Here is a 21,893-nt window from a genome sequence, read left to right as displayed (position 1 = left end):
TCGGGTTAGCCATTTCAAACTGGGTTTTGGCCAGATTAATCGGAACGCAGCCATTTTACATGGCTACATTCCCTCCTTGTGATCCTAACGCGAAGCATGAAGGATCACATAAATTTTGTCCTCTTCGTTCCCTGACAGGGGGGTGGGGGGCACCTCCTACATGGCCACTACTCTGACCCTAGCTATGCACAAAAATTTACCTAAACAATTCTTGAGGGCGCTATGTCAGGCAAGGGCATGTATCTACAAAAAAAATAAACTGGGAACCTCTAATTTTACCTAAACAATTCTTCAAGCATTATACAATCTTATCTCTCTAAACATACAATAACAATCACAACATTTAATATATTCTTTCCTGGCTTGGCAGTCAAGCTCAGGATCATACATTTCCATACATTTTCTTTTTATTTACAGGAAAAACCGCCAGTGCATGTTTTATTATTCATACGTCGCGGGGGTCTGGGGTCTGGTCATAGCCGAATATCGGGGATCGGATCCGATAGACCGGGGTTCGAGCGCGGTACGTTCTCCTTTTCCACTTGCGGAGGCGCAACCTCTGTACTGCACAACCGAGTATAGCCAATGCTAACAGTGCCTCAATGATGTACGATAAGGAGTACCAAGTTATGAACTTGGCACACCAGGATAATGCAGCGTGGTTGGTGACTGGGCCCTCGGTACTACTGGGCCGTGAAGTGTTAACAGTAAAGGGGTTTGGAGTGATGGGGTCCGCGTTCCCGCGCAACCAAAAGTTAATCAAAAGAGTGTTGAGCACGATGAAAGGAGTCCTCATGGCTGTCTTCTTTCCTTCCTTTTCCTGTGTTCGCTGGTTTTCTCCAGACTTGGAGCTTCTGGAGTTCTGTAAGGCAAGCGTAGTGTGTGTAAATACTTCGGTTTAATATCTGGTGTGTTAGTGTGTCTGTCCTTCTTGGGGCCAATTAAACCCTTATAATTGGTCACAATATGTGACTCTTCCACCTCCCCCCCCCCCCCCCCTTCCATTTTTTTTTTCAAAACAAATGTTTCGACACGGCACACTTCCCAATGGTGGACCAGTGCTAAGTTTATCATCCAAATGTTCCAGGATGTAAATAGCATGTGGCAGCAACCCTAAGGTTGCCTAAATAAACTAAAACAGTTTTTGAAAGAAAAGGTCGAATGAGGTATATGTGGGCCGCGACGGGTAAGACTTGGGTGGAGTCCCCGGGTAGGACGGCTACCAATACCGTATCTTCCCTACCCGAGCGTTTGTGACCAACGGGGGGGTCCCCAGGCAGGGCGGGTCTCACGCCGTTTCTCCACTGCCTGAGCGACCAAAGAACGGACAAAAATGTAGTCATCATGGTGGGGTTACTGTTCTGATTCTACCATCAAATCAGAAGAGTAGCTATGATCGGGCATCTGGTCTGGTGACCACGTATCAGCTGAAAAGAAAGTTCCTCTGAATGGGCATCTGGTCTCGGTGGGCCTCTGAGGCAAGTCCTCAGAGGTTTCCGCAGAATGGGCGTGTGGCCGCGGTGGGTGTCAGTGGGAAAAATTAAAAAGTTCAGGTGAATGGGTGTGTGGCAGTGAGAACGGTCTCCTGTAGGACGAACAACATTTAACAAACAGACAGACAACGAACAACATTTAACAAACAGACAACGTAAAACATTCTGCAGGTTCCATCAGAAAGGACAACACTTTTCACCAAGTGTCTTCTTTTAAATCATCATGTGGACACCTCAGTTCTCGGTCGCTATGGGCTCTGCCTTTTTCTTATCGAGAGTGCCTGTCGGTTGGGCACTCTGTGTTTTTTTAGGGCCATTGCATTCTCTAGCAAAATGTCCCAATTGTCCGCAATTGTAGCACTCTTGCGGTTTGGCTGGAAGGCTGTTCTTTCCCTCGTTTACCCAGGCGGGGTTGTGGAGAGTGGTTCTTACTGCCTGCACGTCTGCGGCGGCTTGGTTTTCCTCTGGGGTTCTAGTTGCTGATTTGCTGTGAGCCGCTTGTTCCCAAACGCGGGACAATCTTTTGACCACCCACTTTTCATTATGAGCCTCCTCTGAGGGGTCATAATTGCTACAGGCATTCTGTCCTGCTTCCGTGGCATGGGAGATAAGGGTGCGGGTCCATTTGGCCATATTGTCTGGGGACAAATGGGCACGATCTACGTTGCCGAAAACGGCTTCAAAATGAATCCACAAGCGTCCTGCGAACGCTGTGGGGTGTTCAGACTTTTTCTGTCTGCATTTATTCAGACCGTCTACGGGGTCGCCCCGGTTGTACCCGATCGCATCCAGGATGGCATTTCTGCAAGGGTGCCTCCTCCTACATTCTGTGGGTTGGGAAGGGCTGCTGCGACCGATGGGTCTAAGCTGAGGACCGTGAGCTTTACCTGCTCTTTCTCATCCAGGCCGTACGTGGTCGCCTGGTGTTTGACGGTGGCAAAGAAATGGTGTGGGTCTGAAGCGGGGAGGAACGGTGTGATTTTGGCACACGCGTCCCGTAATTGGGTCACTGTGAGGGGGGTGGAATATAAGACCTCCGCCTCGTCTGCTGTGGCGGTGCGGTGGGTTGTTACAGGGTTCATGGGAGCCTGTATTATCTGTTGTGTGGGGGGTGGGGGTGCTTTCCTCCTTTGGGGTTTTCCCTGCGCACATGCTCCCTGAACATATCTCTGCGCTGTCTCTTGCAATTCTTCCCAATCAGGGCCGTCTTCCTGGTCTAAACTTTCCCCAAAGGTTTCTTGAAATCCCTTTTGGACAGAAAGCAGTGCTTTCAAGTCTGCAATCTGCTTTCGGCACTTTGCATGGTCCAAAGTACTCTGCCTTTGTTCCGTGGTTGTGGCGTGGAGCGCTCTCAAGGCTGCCTTGAGATCACTGCATTGTTTTTGGAGCGTCTCTACCTGGTTTTCTGTTTCTTTCCTTACCGGGACTGCACGCTGCAGGTCCTGATAAGCCTTTTCATATTGTGACTGGAAACTACTCAAGTGCGCCAGACAAGATTGGTGACCCCGTTTGGCGTCAGCCACCTCTTCGTCCTTTGCTGCTAATTTCCCTTTTAACTCCAGGTTCTCTTTCTCAACTTCGCATACGTAGGTTTTACTCGTCCGATGTATGCCTTCTATTTCCTTGCGGAGCGTCCTGATGACCTCCTCTGTGCCTCGCAGTTGTGCCAGACAGGACACAATTGCCATCGGCTTGCGCGCTTTTGCTAAACTCTTTTTGTGGATCTCACTCAGGCTCTCCCACCAAGTATGCCCTATACTTCCAGGACCTGAGTCGTCGTTATTGCAGAAATCCTTCCACATGGGCCATCCTTTGCCCTGCAGAATTTTGCGGATTTCCACTTCCCAAACGGGACACTGTCCCGCTCCTACGCTGCTGACTGGTGCGACAGCAAAATCTTTGGGGTTCATGAGGCGCTGCATCGCTTGCATTGCCTGCATGGCTCTCTCTTATCTGCTCGTTACGTTCGAATTTGGAACAGGGGGCTAAAGTGGTGTGGTAGATGCGGGTACGGCTTGCGCTAATTTCCGAAATACCAACTGCCGATAGTTTTGACGCAACAAAAAATCTATCAGTTTTGCCTTATAACCCTGTTAGTTACGCATGCATATACACACTTCCGAATTGTGAATTATTAACCAGAACCGCTTGAACACTTGTGGGTTTTTTTTGTTTCCGATTGGATTCTAATTCAAAATGTTGGGGTTCTCCCGGAGTGATTTTCCACTTCTAAGTCGGGTCCCGGCGGAGTCGCCAATTATGTTGCTCGTTTTAGCCATAGTCTATTGCCTCTGATTACGTCACCTTTGCTCATGAGTCGCCAGGTATCTTTATGATACCGCCACGTGGTTCAAGTTCAGGTTATGATTAATAATACAGCACACCGCTTAGTAAGGATTAAAACAATGGTCATTTATTATATACAACAAGCAATATTAATACACTAATACTATTTTCTATATAATAAAACTATCACTACTGGCCAATACTTAACTTAGGAAGAGCCCACCAGGTCAGGGAAACAAATGGCTTGTCCAATCAGATCTGGCCCGCGGGATTCAAAAGGTTCCTACAGGTCGGTGGCTAGGTGTCTCTACCGGATAGCGATCGCTGGATTCAAACTTACTGTTGCCGGTTGCTGTTCTTGCGAAGGTCTCGAGCAGGCGAAGAGGAGAGAGAGAGAAATCTGAACTTGGCCCCTCACTTTTATAGGGCCCAGGGGCTTCCTGCCTCCCGGGGCGGCCCTTGACCCTGAGTCCCAAGTGATTGGATCTGTCCCCAATCTCTGGGGTCGATGTGTCCAATGGTGAGGCGATTCCTCGATCGGGGGGTGGTCGCTCACCTGTCTTTGTTTCGGCCACTGCAGGCGCCGACAGGTCTGGCCCGGTATTCAATTGCTAATATGTTGCAATTGTTCCCGGGGATAGCCGATTTAACTGCAGATGTCTGGATAGATGGGCTGCAAAAAGTCCTGAATGCAACTGCAAATACCTGGGTTGATGGGCTGTTGATAGCCCTGAGTATCGATCTGGGCTAACTTCCCAGAGCCGAATATGCAATACTGTCTGCAGCTACCTGCTTGTGTCTTCTTGGCTGCATTTCCCAGCAGTCTTTCGGGTTAGCCATTTCAAACTGGGTTTTGGCCAGATTAATCGGAACGCAGCCATTTTACGTGGCTACACTGTCCAGCTGAAAGTATTTAGAGGTGGTGGTGTCAGTCCGTATGCTCGCCATGGGAGTGCTGTACAGTAGTTTCACCCAGGCGGTGAACCCTGATCCAAGCCCAAACTGTTCCACTACCTCTATGAGGTATTTCCACTCTACTCCGAAGACTGCCTTTTCTGCGTGCAGGGATGTGATCACTTCTGGTGTTCTTTCCCCGGATGGGGTAATTATCATTCAGCAGGTGCCTGATGTTCATGTCAGCTGCCTTCCCATGACAAATCCCAAAAGAGAAAATACTGGAAAATCGCAGCAGGTCTGGCAGCATTTTCTCTTTTGGTTTCAGATTCCAGCATCCGCAGTAATTTGTTTTTACCTTGACAAACCCCATCTGTTCCCGCGACTGCCTCTGGCATGCAGCTCTCCAGCTCCCTACCCAGGGATTTTGTGTCTACATTGAGCAGCGAGGTGGGTCTGTAAGACCCGCACTCAGTTGGGTCTTCGTCTTTCTTGGGTATCAGCGATATTACCAGTGTTGGTGGCAGGGAGCCCCTTGCCAACAAGTCTGCAAACATCTCCTGCAAAGTGTGGGGTCAATGATGGCACAAATCCTTTGTAGAAGTCCACCAGGAATCCATCTGCCCTGACACCTTTCATTCCTGCATGGATTTGATGCACTCCATGACTTCCCCTAGTACTAATGGTGCCCCCAGGCTCCACCTACAAATTTCCACCACGACTGGCATGTTCAGTCCATCGAGGAACTGTTTCATTTTCGAGACCCCCTTCGGTGATTGAAGTTGGGAGAGTCCCAGGTAGAAGGTCTCGAATGCCTCATTGACCTTTTCCGATTTGGCTACCATTCGGCTGTTTCCCTTGTGGCTGTCTGCTTTCTCAGCTGGTGTGCCAGCAGGAGGCTAGCTTTGCCTCCGTATTTATAGAAGGTCCCCTGTGTCTGGCGGAGTTGGTGCACTGCTTTCCCCATGACAAAGAACAAAGAAATGTACAGCACAGGAACAGGCCCTTCGGCCCTCCAAGCCCGTGCCGACCATGCTGCCCGACTAAACTACAATCTTCTACACTTCCTAGGTCCGTATCCCTCTATTCTCATCCTATTCATGTATTTGTCAAGATGCCCCTTAAATGTCACTATCGTCCCTGCTTCCACCACCTCCTCCGGTAGCGAGTTCCAGGCACCCACTACCCTCTGTGTAAAAAAACTTGCCTCGTACATCTACTCTAAACCTTGCCCCTCTCACCTTAAACCTATGCCCCCTAGTAATTGACCCCTCTACCCCGGGGAAAAGCCTCTGACTATCTGTCTATGCCCCTCATAATTCTGTAGACCTCTATCAGGTCGCCCCTCAACCTCCTTCGTTCCAGTGAAAACAAACTGAGTTTATTCAACCACTCCTCATAGCTAATGCCCTCCATACCAGGCAACATTCTGGTAAATCTCTTCTGCACCCTCTCTGAAGCCTTCTGGTAGTGTGGCGACCAGAATTGAACACTGTACTCCAAGTGTGGCCTAACTAAGGTTCTATACAGCTGCAACATGACGTGCCAATTCTTGTACTCAATGCCCCGGCCAATGAAGGCAAGCATGCCATATGCCTTCTTGACTACCTTCTCCACCTGTGTTGCCCCTTTTAGTGACCTGTGGACCTGTACTCCTAGATCTCTTTGACTTTCAATACTCTTGAGGGTTCTACCATTCACTGTATATTCCCTACCTGCATTAGACCTTCCAAAATGCACTACCTCACATTTGTCCGGATTAAACTCCATCTGCCATCTCTCCGCCCAAGTCTCCAAACAATCTAAATCCTGCTGTATCCTCTGACAGTCCTCAACGCTATCCGCAATTCCACCAACCTTTGTGTCATCTGCAAACTTACTAATCAGGCCAGTTACATTTTCCTCCAAATCATTTATATATACTACAAACAGCAAAGGTCCCAGCACTGATCCCTGTGGAACACCACTGGTCACAGCCCTCCAATTAGAAAAGCATCCTTCCATTGCTACTCTCTGCCTTCTATGACCTAGCCAGTTCTGTATCCACCTTGCCAGCTCACCCTGATCCCGTGTGACTTCACCTTTTGTACTAGTCTACCATGAGGGACCTTGTCAAAGGCCTTACTGAAGTCCATATAGACAACATCCACTGCCCTACCTGCATCAATCATCTTTGTGACCTCCTCGAAAAACTCTATCAAGTTAGTGAGACACGACCTCCCCTTCACAAAACCATGCTGCCTCTCACTAATACGTCCATTTGCTTCCAAATGGGAGTAGATCCTGTCTCGAAGAATTCTCTCCAATAATTTCCCTACTACTGAAGTAAGGCTCACCGGCCTGTAGTTCCCTGGATTACCCTTGCTACCCTTCTTAAACAGAGGAACAATATTGGTTATTCTCCAGTCCTCCGGGACATCACCTGAAGACAAGTGAGGATCCAAAGATTTCTGTCAAGGCCTCAGCAATTTCCTCTCCAGCCTCCTTCAGTATTCTGGGATAGATCCCATCAGGCCCTGGGGACTTATCTACCTTAATATTTTTTTAAACACCCAACACCTCGTCTTTTTGGATCTGAATGTGACACAGGCTATCTACACACCCTTCTCCAGACTCAACATCTACCAATTTCTTCTCTTTGGTGAATACTGATGCAAAGTATTAATTTAGTACCTCACCCATTTGCTCTGGCTCCACACATAGATTCCCTTGCCTATCCTTAAGTGGGCCAACCCTTTCCCTGGCTACCCTCTTGCTTTTTATGTACGTGTAAAAAGCCTTGGGATTTTCCTTAACCCTATTTGCCAATGACTTTTCGTGACCCCTTCTAGCCCTCCTGACTCCTTGCTTAAGTTCCTTCCTACTTTCCTTATATTCCACACAGGCTTCGTCTGTTCCCAGCCTTTTAGCCCTGACAAATGCCTCCTTTTTCTTTTTGACGAGGCCTACAATATCCGGTGCCGGAGAATTCGGCAACTGGTGGGGGCGGGATTCACGCCAGCCCCCGGCGATTCTCCGACCCGGCGGGGGGTCGGAGAATCCCGCCTATGACCTTTTGTTCCCTCATCTAAAGCATTGATAAATATTGTGAATAGCTGAGGCCTAGCACCGATCCTGTCTGCCAATTTGAAAAAGACCTGTTAATTCCTACTCTTTATTTCCTGTCGCCAACCAGTTTTCTATCCATCTCAATACATCAGCCCCAATCCCATGCACTTGAATTTTACACACTAATGATTTATGCGGGACTTTGTCAAAAGCCTTCAAAAGTCCAAATATGCCACATCCAATGGCTCCCCTTTATCAATTCTATTAGTTACATCCTCGAAGAATTCCAGTAGATTTGTCAAGCATATTTTCCCCTTCATAAATCTATGCTGAATCCGTCTGATCTTGCCACTGTTTTCTAAGTGTTCTGCGATAAAATCTTTGATCTTGGATTCTAGAATTTTCCACGCTACTGATGTCAGGCTTACTGGTCTATAATTCCCTGCTTTCTCTCGACCTCCCTTTTTAAATAGTGGAGTTACATCAGGCAACCTCCAATCTGCAGGAACCACAGTCTATAGAATCCTGGAAGATGACCATAAAATCATCCACTATTTCTAGAGCCGCCACCTCCAGTACCCTCGGATGTAGATTATCAGGCACTGGGGATTTATCAGCCTTCAATCTCATCAATTTCCCCAACACCATTTCTCTACTGATATTGATCGCCTTCAGTTCTTCTTGCTCACTAAACTCTGCATTTCCCAACATTTCTGGTATCTTATCTGTGTCCTCATTTGTGAAGACAGACCAAAGTATGTGTTTAGTTACTCAGCCATTTCTTTGTCCCCTATAATACATTCCCCTGTTTCTGAATGTAAAGGACGTACTTTTGTCTTCACCAATCTTTTTCTCTTCACATACCAGAAACTTTTACAGCCAGTTTTTATGTCCCCAGCAAGCTTACTTTCGTACTCTATTATCCCCTTCTTAATCAATCCCATGGTCCTTCTTTGCTGAATTCTAAACAGCTCACAATCCTGAGACCTGTTGTTTTTCTTAGCCAATTGGAATGCTACTCCCTTGGATCGAACACTATCCCTAATTTCTCTTGTAAGTCATGGATTGGCCACCGTTCCCATTTTACTTTCGTTCTAGACAGGAATAAACAATTGTTGCAGTTCCTCCATGCGCACTTTGAATGTTTGCCATTGCCTATCCACTGTCATCCCTTTAAGTAACATTCCCCAATCGATCATAGCCAACTCATGCCTCATGTTATCATAGTTTCGTTTGTTAAGATTCAGGACCCTTGTCTCAGAATCAACTACGTCACGCTCCATTTTGATGAAAAATGTATTTTATTATGATCGCTCATTCATAAAGGGTCTCTCACAACTAGATTGCCAATGATTCCATTCTCATTACACAGAACCCAGTCTAGGATGGCCTGTTCTCTAGTTGGCTCCTCAACATATTGATCCAGAAAACCATCCCGCATACATTCCAGGAATTCCTCTTCTATGGTATTGTGGCTAATTTGATTTTCCCAATCTATATGTAGATAAATATCACCCATAATTAAGAGTTGTTCCTTTATCACGTACATCTCTAATTTCCTGTTTAATGCCATTCGCAATAATATCACTGCAGTTTGGGTGTTTATATATGAAGCCCACTAACGTTTTTTGTCCCTTGCTTCTGAGCTCTACCCATAACGATTCTGCATTGTCGAAGCTAATATCCTCCCTCACTATTGTGCTAATTGCCTCCTTGACCAGCAATGCAACCCCACCGTCTTTTCCTTTTTGTATGTCTTTCCTAAAAACTGTATGTTCCTGGACATTCAGTTCCCATCCCTGGTCACCCTGCAGCCATGTCTCCGTAACCCCGACTATATCAAATACGTTCACGTCTATTTGTGCGATTAGTTAATCCACTTTATTGCGAATGCTTCGTGCATTAAGGCACAAAGTCCTGAAGCTTGCCTTTTAAAAAAAATATATATATATATTTTATTCACATTTTTCGGCCAAACAAAACAATACAAAGGTTTTCCTTTTTACAACAATAAAACAATATAAATAACAGTGGCCGTTTTAACAAATAAATAAATAATATATAAACTAAATGGCAACTGCCATAACAAAAATAATAACTCTCCAAAAATAAAATCAAACAATCCCCCCCCCTGGGTTGCTGCTGTTACCTTCCCATTTCCTTTATCGTTCTGCGAGGTAGTCAATGAACGGTTGCCACCTCCTGGTGAACCCTTGAGCCGAACCCCTTAGTGCGAACTTTATCCGTTCTAGTTTTATAAACCCTGCCATGTCATTTATCCAGGTCTCCACGCCCGGGGGTTTGGCTTCCTTCTACATAAGCAATATCCTTCGCCGGGCTACTAGGGACGCAAAGGCCAAGACATCAGCCTCTTTTGCCTCCTGCGCTCCCGGCTCTTCTGCAACCCCGAATATAGCCAACCCCCAGCCTGGCTCGACCCGGACCCCCACCACCTTCGAAAGCACCTTTGCCACCCCCACCCAGAACCCCTGCAGTGCCGGACATGACCAAAACATGTGGGTGTGGTTTGCTGGGCTTCTCGAGCATCTCCCACACCTATCCTCTACCCCGAAAAATTTACTGAGCCTTGCTCCGGTCATATGCGCCCTGTGTAAAACCTTGAATTGTATCAGGCTTAGCCTGGCGCACGAGGACGACGAGTTTACCCTACGTAGGGCATCAGCCCACAGCCCCTCCTCAATCTCTTCCCCCAGCTCTTCTTCCCATTTCCCCTTCAGCTCATCCACCATGATCTCCCCCTCGTCCCTCATTTCCCTGTATATATCCGACACCCTACCATCCCCCACCCATGTCCCTGAGATCACTCTATCCTGAATCTCCTGCGTCGGGAGCTGCAGGAATTCCCTCACCTGCTGCCTCGCAAAAGCCCTCAGTTGCATGTATCGAAATTCATTCCCTTGGGGCAACCCATATTTTTCCGTCAGCGCTCCCAGACTTGCAAACGTCCCGTCTACGAACAGATCTCTCAGTTGCACAACCCAGCTCTCTGCCATGCTCCAAATCCCCCATCCATTCTCCCCGGGACAAACCTATGGTTATTTCTTATCGGGGACCGCACCGAGGCTCCCGTCCTTCCCCTATGTTGTCTCCACTGCCCCCAAATTTTTAGTGTTGCCACCACCACTGGACTTGTGGTGTATTTCTTCGGGGAGAACGGCAATGGCGCCGTCACCATTGCTTGTAGGCTGGTTCCTTTGCAGGACGCCATCTCCAATCTCTTCCACGCCGCTCCTTCCCCTTCTCCCATCCACTTACACACCATTGAGATATTGGCGGCCCAGTAGTATTCACTTAGGCTCGGTAGTGCCAGCCCCCCCCCATCCCTGCTACGCTGCAAGAACCCCCTCCTCACCCTCGATGTCTTCCCGGCCCACACAAAACTCATGACACTTTTCTCAATTTTCTTGAAAAAAGCCTTCGTGACCATCACCGGAAGGCACTGAAACACAAAAAGGAATCTTGGGAGGACTACCATTTTGACCGCCTGCACCCTACCCACCAGTGACAGGGGCACCATGTCCCATCTCTTAAAATCCTCCTCCATCTGTTCCACCTATCTTGTTAAGTTAAGCCTATGTAAGGTTCCCCAACTCCTGGCTATCTGAATCCCTAAGTACCGGAAATCTCTTGTTACCTTCCTCAGCGGTAAGTCATCTATTCCCCTGCTCTGCTCCCTCGGATGCACCACAAACAACTCACTCTTCCCCATATTCAATTTGTACCCCGAAAATTCCCCAAACTCCCTGAGTGTCTGCATTATCTCAGGCATCCCCTCCACTGGGTCCGCAACATACAGCAATAAATCATCTGCATACAAAGATACCTGGTGTTCTTCTCCTCCCCTGAGTACTCCCCTCCACTTCCTGGAGCCCCTCAGTGCTATGGCCAGGGGCTCAATCGCCAATGCAAACAGTAACGGAGACAGGGGACACCCCTGCCTCGTCCCTCTATGAAGATGGAAGTAGTCAGACCACTGTCTGTTCGTTACCACGCTCTCCACTGGGGCCCTACACAGCAGCTGTACCCATCCAATAAACCCTTCTCCAAAACCAAATCTCCTCAGCACCTCCCACAGATAATCCCACTCCACTCTGTCGAATGCTTTCTCGGCGTCCATCGCCACCACTATCTCCGCCTCCCTCTCTGGTGGGGGCATCATCATTACCCCTAGCAGCCTCAGTATGTTCGTGTTCAGCTGTCTCCCCTTAACGAACCCAGTTTGATCCTCGTGGACCACCCCTGGGACACAGTCCTCTATCCTCGTCGCCATCACCTTGGCCAGGAGCTTAGCATCTACATTTAAAAGGGAAATGGGCCTGTAGGACCCACACTGCAGCGGGTCTTTTTCATTCTTCAAAAGGAGCGATATCGTTGCCTCCGACATAGTCGGGGGCAGCTGCCCCCTTTCCCTGGCCTCATTAAAGGTTCTCGTCAAAAGCGGGGTCAGTAGGTCCATATATTTCCTATAAAATTCCACCGGGAATCCGTCCGGTCCCGGGGCCTTCCCCGCCTGCATGCTCCCAATCCCTTTTACCACCTCCTCCATCTCAATCTGTGCTCCCAGCCCCGCCCTCTCCTGCTCCTCCACCTTAGGGAATTCCTGCTGATCCAAGAAACACATCATTCCCTCCTTCCCTTCCGGGGGCTGAGCCTTATATAACCTCTCATAAAATGCCTTGAACACCCCGTTCACTCTCTCCGCTCCACGTTCCATCTCTCCCTCCTCATCTCTCACCCCACCTATCTCCCTCGCTGCTCCCCTCTTCCTCAATTGGTGGACCAGTAGCCGACTCGCCTTCTCTCCATACTCATACTGTACACCCTGTGCCCTCCTCCACTGTGCCTCTGCCTTACCCGTGGTCAGCAGGTCAAATTCCACATGTAGCCTTTGTCTTCCCCTGTACAGTCCCTCCTCCGGTGCCTCCGCATATTGCCTGTCCACCCTCAAAAGTTCTTTCAACAATCGCTCCCTTTCTTTACCCTCTTGCTTCCCTTTATGTGCCCTTATGGATATCAGTTCCCCTCTAACCACCGCCTTCAACGCCTCCCAGACCACTCCCACCTGAACCTCTCCATTGTCATTAAGCTCCAAGTACCTTTCGATGCACCCCCTCACCCTTAAACATACCCCCTCATCCGCCAATAAGCCCATATCCATTCTCCAGAGTGGGTGCTGTTCTTTTTCCTCTCCTACCTCCAGGTCTACCCAATGTGGAGCGTGGTCCGAAATGGCTATGGCCGTATATTCCGTCCCTGTCACCTTCGGAATCAGTGCCCTTCCCAAGACAAAAAAGTCTATCCGTGAGTATACTTTGTGAACATGGGAGAAAAATGAGAACTCCTTACTCCTAGGCCTACTAAATCTCCAGGGGTCTACCCCTCCCATCTGCTCCATGAAGTCCTTGAGCACCCTGGCCGCTGCCGGCCTCCTCCCGGTCCTGGACCTCGACCGGTCCAGCCCTGGATCAAGCACCGTATTGAAATCTTTCCCCCCATTACCAACTTTCCCGCCTCCAGGTCCGGGATACGTCCCAACATACGCCTCATAAAATTTGCATCATCCCAGTTCGGGGCGTATACGTTCACCAGAATCACCGCCTCCCCTTGCCACTCTGCCACTCACCATCACATATCTACCCCCACTATCCGCCACTATGGTCTTTGCTTCAAACAGTACCCGTTTCCCCACTAAGATAGCCACCCCCCTATTCTTCGCATCTAAACCCGAATGAAACACCTGCCCCACCCATCCTTTACGTAGTCTGACCTGGTCTATCAGTTTCAGATGCGTCTCCTGCAACATAACCACATCTGCCTTTAATTTCTTTAGGTGTACGAGTACCCCTGCCCTTTTAATCGGCCTGTTCAGCCCTCTCACGTTCCACGTGATCAGCCGGGTTGGGGGGCTCTTTACCCCCCCCCCCCCCCAATCCCCTTTTTTAACCCAGCTCCTCACCCGGTTCCCACGTACCCGTATATCCCCCCGACGGCCCACTCCCGCCTCGACGACCCCATCCCATAACAGCTCCCCCTTCTCCTTAGCAGCAGCAACCCAGTTAACCCCCCCCCCCTCTGCTAGATCCCCCTCTAGCGTAGTTGCACCCCCCATCTTGCTCCCAGAAGTCAGCGAACTCTGGCTGACCTCTGCTTCCCCCCTTGTCCTCGGCCCCCACTGTGCGAGGCCCCCTCCTTCCTTCGTCTCTGTTCCCGCCATAATTACCATAGTGCGGGAACAAAGCCCGCGTTTCCCACTCGGCCCCGCCCCTAATGACCGGCGCCCACAGTTCCTCATACTCTCTCTCTCCTCTCCTCTCTCCCCCCCCCCCCCAACATGGGGAAGAGAGAAAAGTTACAGGATCGCAAAATTAACAAATTGAAAAATCATCTCTTTCTCCCCCCCCCCCCCCTTTTCTCGCCCCACATAATCACCCCACCACTTTGTCCCAAAAGCTCTTTCTCTCGCCAGACTATTCCAGCTTCTCGTCCACAATGAATGTCCACGCCTCTTCTGCCGTCTCAAAGTAGTGGTGCTTCCCTTGGTGTGTGACCCACAATCTCGCCGGTTGCAACATTCCAAACTGGATCTTCTTTTTGTGAAGCACCGCCTTAGCCTGATTAAAGCTTGCCCTCCTTCTCGCCACCTCCGCACTCCAATCCTGGTATACGCGGATCACCGCGTTCTCCCACCTATAGCTCCGAGTTTTCTTCGCCCATCTGAGGACCGTCTCTCTGTCATTGTAGCGGAGAAACCTCACCACTATAGCTCGAGGTATTTCTCCAGCCTTCGGTCTTCGCGCCAGATTTCGATAAGCTCCCTCCATCTCCAAAGGGCCCATCGGGGCCTCCGATCCCATTAGCGAGTGAAGCATCGTGCTCACATATGTCCCGATGTCCGCCCCTTCTGCGCCTTCGGGAAGACCCAGGACTCTTAAATTCTTCCTCCTTGAATTATTCGCCAGTACTTCCAACCTTTCCACACACCTTTTGTGCTGTGCCTCGTGCGTCTCTGTCTTCACCACCAGGCCCTGTATTTCATCTTCATTTTCAGCAGCCTTTGCCTTCACGACCCGAAGCTCCAGCTCTTGGGTCCTCTGCTCCTCCTTTAGCCTTTCAATTGCCTGTAATATCGGGGCCAAAAGCTCCTTCTTCAACTCCTCCTTCAGCTCTTCCACATAGCGCCGCAGGAAATCTTGTTGGTCCGGGCCCCATAACAAACGGCCACCTTCCGACGCCACCTTGCTTTGAGCTTCCCTTCCTTGCCGCTGCTCAAGAGGATCCTCCGCAATCCGGCCGCTATCCTCCCTTATCCATGCGTGTCCGGGCGGATTCCCTTCTGGTTTACCGCACAGTGTTTTTGGCCGTTGAAATTGCCGTTGGGGCTCCTATTAAGAACCCAAAAGTCCGTTCCAACGGGAGCTGCCGAAACGTGCGACTTAGCTGGTCATCGCCGCACCCGGAAGTCGAAGCTTGCCTTTTTAACATTACTTGTCCCACTCCCAATATTTTTCACTGTGGCCCTGTTTGAATCTGGCTCTTGGTTTATCTGCCTATTACTTTTCGTATTCCCCTTTCTGTCTTTTGTTTTCCACCTTATTTCCTCTTCCCCTGACTCCTCGCATAGGTTCCCATACCCCTGCCATTTTAGTTTAAACTCTCCCCAACCACTCTAGCATTACACCCTAGGACATCAGCCCCGGCCCTGCCCAGGTGTAGCCTGTCCAGTTTGTACAGGTCCCACCTCCCCAGAACTGGTTCCAATGCACCAGGAATCTGAAACCCTCCCCCTCATACCATTTCTTCAGCCATCCTATATATCCTGCTATTTCTACTCTGACTGGCACATGGCACTGGTAGTAATCCTGAGATCACTACCTTAGAGGTCTGACTTCTCATCTTTCTTCCTATCTCCCTATATTCTGCTTCTAGGACCTCATCCCTTTGTTTACCTATGCCGCTGGTACCGATGTGTACCACTGGCTGTTCAACCTCTTTTTCCAGAATGTCCTATAACATCTCTGATACATCCTTGACCCTAACATCAGGGAGGCAACATACCATCCTGCGGTCTCGTTTGCAGCAACGGAAACGTCTATCTATTTTCTATATAATTGAATCCGCTGTAACTATTGCATTCCCACATTTTATTCCTCCCCTCTGCAGCAGAACCAACCATGGTGCAACAAATTTGGCTGCTGCTGTTTTTCCCTGAGAACTCATTCCCCTCAACAGTATCCAAAGCAATATATCTGTTTTGCAGAGAATGGAGATTCCTGCACTGCTTGCCTAGCTCTCTTGTCCTGCCTGGTGGTCACCCATTTCCTCCCTGCCTGTGGAGAAGGTAGAAGAGGGCAGTGCGGTCGACATTGTCTATATTGACTTTAGCAAGGCCTTTGACAAGGTACCACATGGTAGGTTGTTGCAAAAGATTAAATCTCACGGAATCCAGGGTGAGGTAGCCAATTGGATACAAAATTGGCTTGACTATGTATGTATATGGAGACATGGTTAATAAGTTTGCAGATGACCCCAAGATAGGTGGCATAGTGAATAGTGAAAAAGATTATATACGATTGCAACAAGATCTTGACCAATTGGGCCAGTGGGCCAATGAATGGCAGATGGAGTTTAATTTGGAAAATGTGAGGTGATGCATTTTTTGGTAGATCAAATCGGGGTAGGACCTACTGAGTTAATGGTAGGGAGTTGGGGAGAATTACAGAACAAAGAGATATAGGAGTACAGGTTCAGAGTTCCTTGAAGGTGGAGTCGCAGGTAGACAAGGTGTGAAGAAGACATTCAGCATGCTGGGTTTTATTGGTCAGAATATTGAACACAGGAGTTTGGACGTCTTGTTGAAGTTGTACAAGACATTGGTAAGACCATACATGGAATACTGTGTTCAGTTCTGGTCACCCTATTATAGGAAGGATATTGTTAAACTAGAAAGAGTGCAGACGAGGTTTACGAGGATGCTACCAGGACTTGATGGTCTGAGTTATAAGGATAGTCTGGGGCTTTTTCCTTGCGTAGGAGGCTTAGGGGTGATCTTATAGAGGTCTTTAAAATAATGAGGAGCATAGATAAGGGAGATAGTCGACATCTTTTCCCAAAGGTAGAGGAATCTAGAACTACAGGGCATAGGTTTAAGGTGAGAGGGGAGAGATACAAAAGAGACCAGAGGGGAAATTTCTTCTCACACACTGGGTGGTGAACATCTGGAACGGCTGCCAGTGGCAGTGGTGGAGGCAGGTACAATTTTTTTTTAAAGCAGTTAACAGTTACATGGGCAGGGTGGGTATAGAGGGATATGGGCCAAATGCGGGTAAGTGGGACTAGCTTAGTGATAGAAACTGGGTGACATGGACAAGCTGGGCCGAAGGGCCTGTTCCCATGCTGTAAACATCTATGACTATGAGTTTGACCTGCGTTGTGACCACCTCTCAAAGTGCTATCTATGACATCCTCCACTTTGCGAATGCTCCACAGTGTCCCCAGCTGCCGATCCAGCTCCGAAACCCAGGCTTCCAGGAGCTGCAGCTGGAGACGCTTCCTGCACACATGCTCGTCCCAGGCATTGGAAATGTTCCCGCCCTCCCACACGGAACAGGAGGAGCAAACCAGGGCTTTGAGATCTTCTGCCATGAAATGAATGAAAATTGCTTATTGTCACAGGTAGGCTTCAAATGAAGTTACTATGAAAAGCCCCTAGTCGCCACATTCCGGCGCCTGTTCAGGGAGGCTGGTACGGGAATGACGTAAATCTTTAGAAGATGCTTAATATCAGATTATATCCAATTCTCTAGGGTCCTTCTTTCCTTGTCCTTGTAACTATCAATTATAGCTGTTGCAGATTATGAACCATAAAATGGATTTTCAAACCATAAAAGTGATAGAAGTTGTAAAGACTTACCGACCTTACTCAATCAGCTCTCTCTCTTGTAACCTCTTTTCCCAGTTCCACCTAACTCCCTGCTTCCACCCAACTCCAAAAGTACTCTCACTCAGCCAACCAGTGCAGACTAAGTCTCATAGGAGAGGATAGAACTGATGCCCGATAGTTGAGGCTGAGATTTAGGAGTGTTTGAAAAGAGAAGAGTGGTACAGAGGTGGAGAGATTGAGAGAGAATTCTAGAGCTTGGGAACTGAACAGATTACGGCACATCTGCCAATAAAGGGTGAAGAAAATTGACAATGTACAAGAGGCTAAAATTGGAGGAACATAGGAGGTTACGTAGATAGAGATGGGCAAGGAAATGCAGGAGGTTACATAGAGAAGGGCAAGGCTGTAGAGGAAGAGGTTGAGAGTTTAAAATTTCAGACTTTGCTGGACTCTAAGCCCATGTAGGGTAATTAACACAGGATGATGGGGGCCTCTAATACTATTTACAATTTCCTGCATTTTTACTATGATAAAGGGCGGTACGGTGGCTTCGTGGTTAGCACTGCTGCCCCACGGCTCTTGACGACCCGGGCGCGATCCCGGCCCCGGGTCACTGTCCCTGTGGAGTTTACACGGTCTCCCCGTGTCTGCGTGGATCTCACCCCCACAACCCAAAGATGTGCGGGTAGGTGGATTGGCTAAATTGCACTTCAATTGGAAAAGAAAATTAATTGGGTACTCTAAATTTATATTAAAAAAAGAATTACTACCATAAAGAGAGATTATGAATCTCAATTTTCAAAAGCAGCATTATTATTGAGTAGCTACCGACTGGTGTGTTCTTAATATTTTCTGTTTCCATTACAACTTTAAATGAGTTATTTACTGAGGATGTACATTTTTGCTTTTTATGTATTTGAAAATGATCTCAAATTCTAGTTTAAATTAGCCATCAATGATTCACTACTGTGAATATAAGAAGCACTGTTTATTAATAGTTTTTAAACAGGAAAAATATTAAATGTGAAGTTGCTTGTGCAGTAAATGGTCTTTTATCCTCCATATTCAAGCCAACTTTGTAAGGAATTGGGGAGCCTATAAAGGGTCTTTTTATCTGTGGTGCGTAGGGTCATGTGTAGTCCTTTGTCACCCATAGGAGGGTTCAACCAAAGTCTAACTATGTTAAATGTCTGATAACAAATAGAACTTCCGCTTAGTTAGACATAGGCCAATGATGGATGAATTTCATCAGACTGAATGCTTCATTATAAGAGAGTTTTTTTTGGGGGATTACTATCTTCTGCACAATAGTTCTGCCCTTCCGAAACTTGGATCACTCTTTAAATGTCCACTGTTGCCATGGAAAATGCTCATTGTCATAAAAAACATGTTAGCCCGTGTTTTAAATAGTGCAGCGAAAAAAAAGTCACAGCAAAAGAAAAGAAAATTATATAGTATTTTAGATGTGTTGTGTCAAAACAAGTTTGTATTTTATATAATTAATAATGTTACATAAGCTAAATAACAGTGGGCACGATGCAACCCAAAAACTTTGAACTGTCATTTTGAGTGAGTGTCTCCTGTCGGCTCTTTGGGTGAGATCCGGACCAGTATTTCCCCCGTTTGCGAGGGGGAGGGGGCAGGGGCAGGGGCAATGTTGTACATCAGTTTGGCCGGTTGGGTACTACTGGGAGCAGTGTACCACAACTTGGTGTGGACTCTCCGTGTCTCCATGAAACTGGTGACGAGGTGTAAAACTGGTCTGCTGTCAATGCTGTGGCACTTTTGGTTCCGCCACTGCCTTGCATTCGTGTATCAGAGTTGGAGCCTTGCTTTTTTTTTGCCATACCTCTGTTCGGCTGGTTTGGACTTGACATGCAGAGCAGGTGTGCTATTTCTTTTCTGCGAATAACATCACGAAAGGTAAGTGGCAGACAGTGATCCTGCTAACCTCTTGTGATGCCTATATATTTTGGCATCATTTGGAGCCTTGTGTACCTGGTGGCATCTGGCACCCGCACCGTTGACCAACTCATAGCGCTCGTCAGATATCATTTCCACCTGATACTGCCCATTATAATCCCAACGGTTCAATACGGCGGAGAGAACCCCGGGTGTCTCCGTCACAGGGTTTATGTCCCGATTTATGTCCCACCTTCATAAAATTGCTGAGTTCTGCAAATATGAATGACCAGGACTTTATCAGGACTTATCTGATGAAGGAGCTGTGCTCCGAAAGCTAGTGATTCCAAACAAACCTGTTGGACTTTAACCTGGTGTTGTAAAACTTCTTACTGTGCCTACCCCAGTCCAACACGGCATCTCCACATCATGGCTGCGAATATGACACTCTATTGTTTGAGATGTTGCGTGATTGCCTGGTCAGCAACATCAACAACATGGAGACGACTTCCGGTGGCGGCCATGGAGTGAGTGGTCGCACATAAGGTGACTCCTGCCTGAGGTTGGATTTCTTTGGCCCTTTCTGCCTGTTTTGCGGGGCCGTAGCAGGTGTAAAAAGTGGGAACTATTCAAGAGTAAGATATTCTCCGGTGGGGAATGTCGAAGGGGGAGCAGATGTGTGTCAAATAAGGGTCAGTCTTCAGAACAGGAGGACATCCGTGGCATAGTAGGGGAAACAATGGTGAGGGACCTATGTTGCCGTTGCACGCACAATGGTTGACAGAGCTGTTGGTTGAATTCTTTGGTGCCGAATTTAAGAATCAGAGGCTCGCAGCCTCAGAGGACCAGGCGAGGTTAGCAGAGCCAATTCGGGCTGCCCGGGAGAGAGTGGAGCAGAGGCTGCAGGTGCAGAGTGTGTCAGTCCAAAAGGTGGATGAGACGGTGGCTAATCACGAGGATCGGATTGCCTCGTTGGAGTTAGAAATGCTGATGATGGCGGATGGTCAGAAAACTTTGCAAGAGAAGGTCGACGACCTAGAGAACTGATCAAGGCGGCAGAACCTCAGGATCGTGAGGCTGCCTGAAGATATTGAGGGAACAAGGACCACGGAATATGTGGCCAAGATGTTTGAGAAGCTAGTGGGGGAGGGTGTCTTCAACAGCCTTTCTGAACGGACTGGGCTCACCGGTTATTGAGGAAGCTGAGAGCGGTGAGCTGCCACGGGCAATCATGAGGCTGCATCGGTACTTAGACAAGGAGAGAATCCCGAGTTGGGTGAAGGAGACGCAGGAATACAGCGTCCGTATTTATTAGGCCGTGAGAGTAGAGTTGGCCAAGTGAAGGGCCAGGTTCAGTACGGCCAAGGCAGCCCTATTCAGGAGCAAGGTGCAGTTTTGGATGATGTTCCCTACCTGCCTGTGGTCACGCATGGGGGAAAGGAGTATTACTTCGATGTTGGAGGAGGTGAGTAACATTTTAATGGACCATGGACTGGGGAATGTTTGAAGACGATAATTAGGGGGGGGGGAGCTTATTTTGATCAAGACACATAGAAATAATGTGGAGGGATCAGAAAGGCAGACATGGCGGAGGCCATCTTACCAGTGGATCGGAGATACTTGGTAGCCGCTGAGGAGGGGTTGTTGCTCTAAATGGAGTTTTTGGGAGCCCTTTTCTGGTATATGGCAGAGATTTGGGGGGGGGGGTTGAAGATGGCTCCAAGACTATGGGTGACGATATTCTGGGTTTTGGAGGATCCGGGACTACAGGTTGTGGGACAGTCTGATATGTTGACCATTGCCTTTATGATAGCCCGGAGGTTGATCTTGTTAGGGAGCCACGCTTCGGAGCCACTCAAGGTGACAGTTTGGGTGGGTGACCTGGTGGAATTCGTACATATGGAAAAGATAAAGTTTGCCATTGAGGGTCAGAGATGGGATTCTTCTCGAGGTGGGGTTTCATCGCTTTCTTTAAGGAGTGGTAGATGTCAGCGGGGGAGGGGGGAATATTTTGTTTTGTTCTAGGTTATCTTTGATTTGCACTAAGTATAAAGTGGGGCATGCGGTGTGTTCAAGGGGTTTATTGTATTGTGGCAAGTTATATAAAGAAGATTGTTTTGTGAGTTTTGTATCTAAATTGAAAATGTATTGAATTAAAATATTTAAAAGAAACAACTTGGAGACTCCGGAAAAGCTCTTGGCTGAGCCTTCACTGAACCTCCAGTCGGTGCTGAAAATATCCTTATCCAGTGAGAGTGCGAAGTGAAGGGTTCAGGAGATGTAGGGCATGGAGGTCAACACCCTGGGGCGTGGATCCTCTGGTGGACTCCCCGCGCGACGAGACCCCGGTCTTTGATTGCAGGCCCGAC

General features: G+C 48.2%; 1 protein-coding gene across 1 annotated transcript in view; it reads right to left on the bottom strand.

Moving 5' to 3' along the window:
- The window catches only part of LOC140430230 (uncharacterized), a 129,622-nt gene extending 124,104 nt beyond the window's left edge, over positions 1 to 5,518 (bottom strand). The window contains exon 1 of the mRNA XM_072517660.1: positions 5,380 to 5,518. Within this exon, the coding sequence (XP_072373761.1) occupies positions 5,380 to 5,518 (139 nt within the window). The remainder of the gene's footprint in view (positions 1 to 5,379) is intronic.
- Between the last annotated feature and the right edge of the window lie 16,375 nt (positions 5,519 to 21,893).

Source organism: Scyliorhinus torazame, chromosome 10 (assembly GCF_047496885.1).
Source record: "Scyliorhinus torazame isolate Kashiwa2021f chromosome 10, sScyTor2.1, whole genome shotgun sequence".
NCBI lineage: Eukaryota > Metazoa > Chordata > Chondrichthyes > Carcharhiniformes > Scyliorhinidae > Scyliorhinus > Scyliorhinus torazame.
The sequence above is the reverse complement of the archived record's forward strand: the minus strand, read 5'-3'. Positions and strand labels throughout refer to the sequence as shown.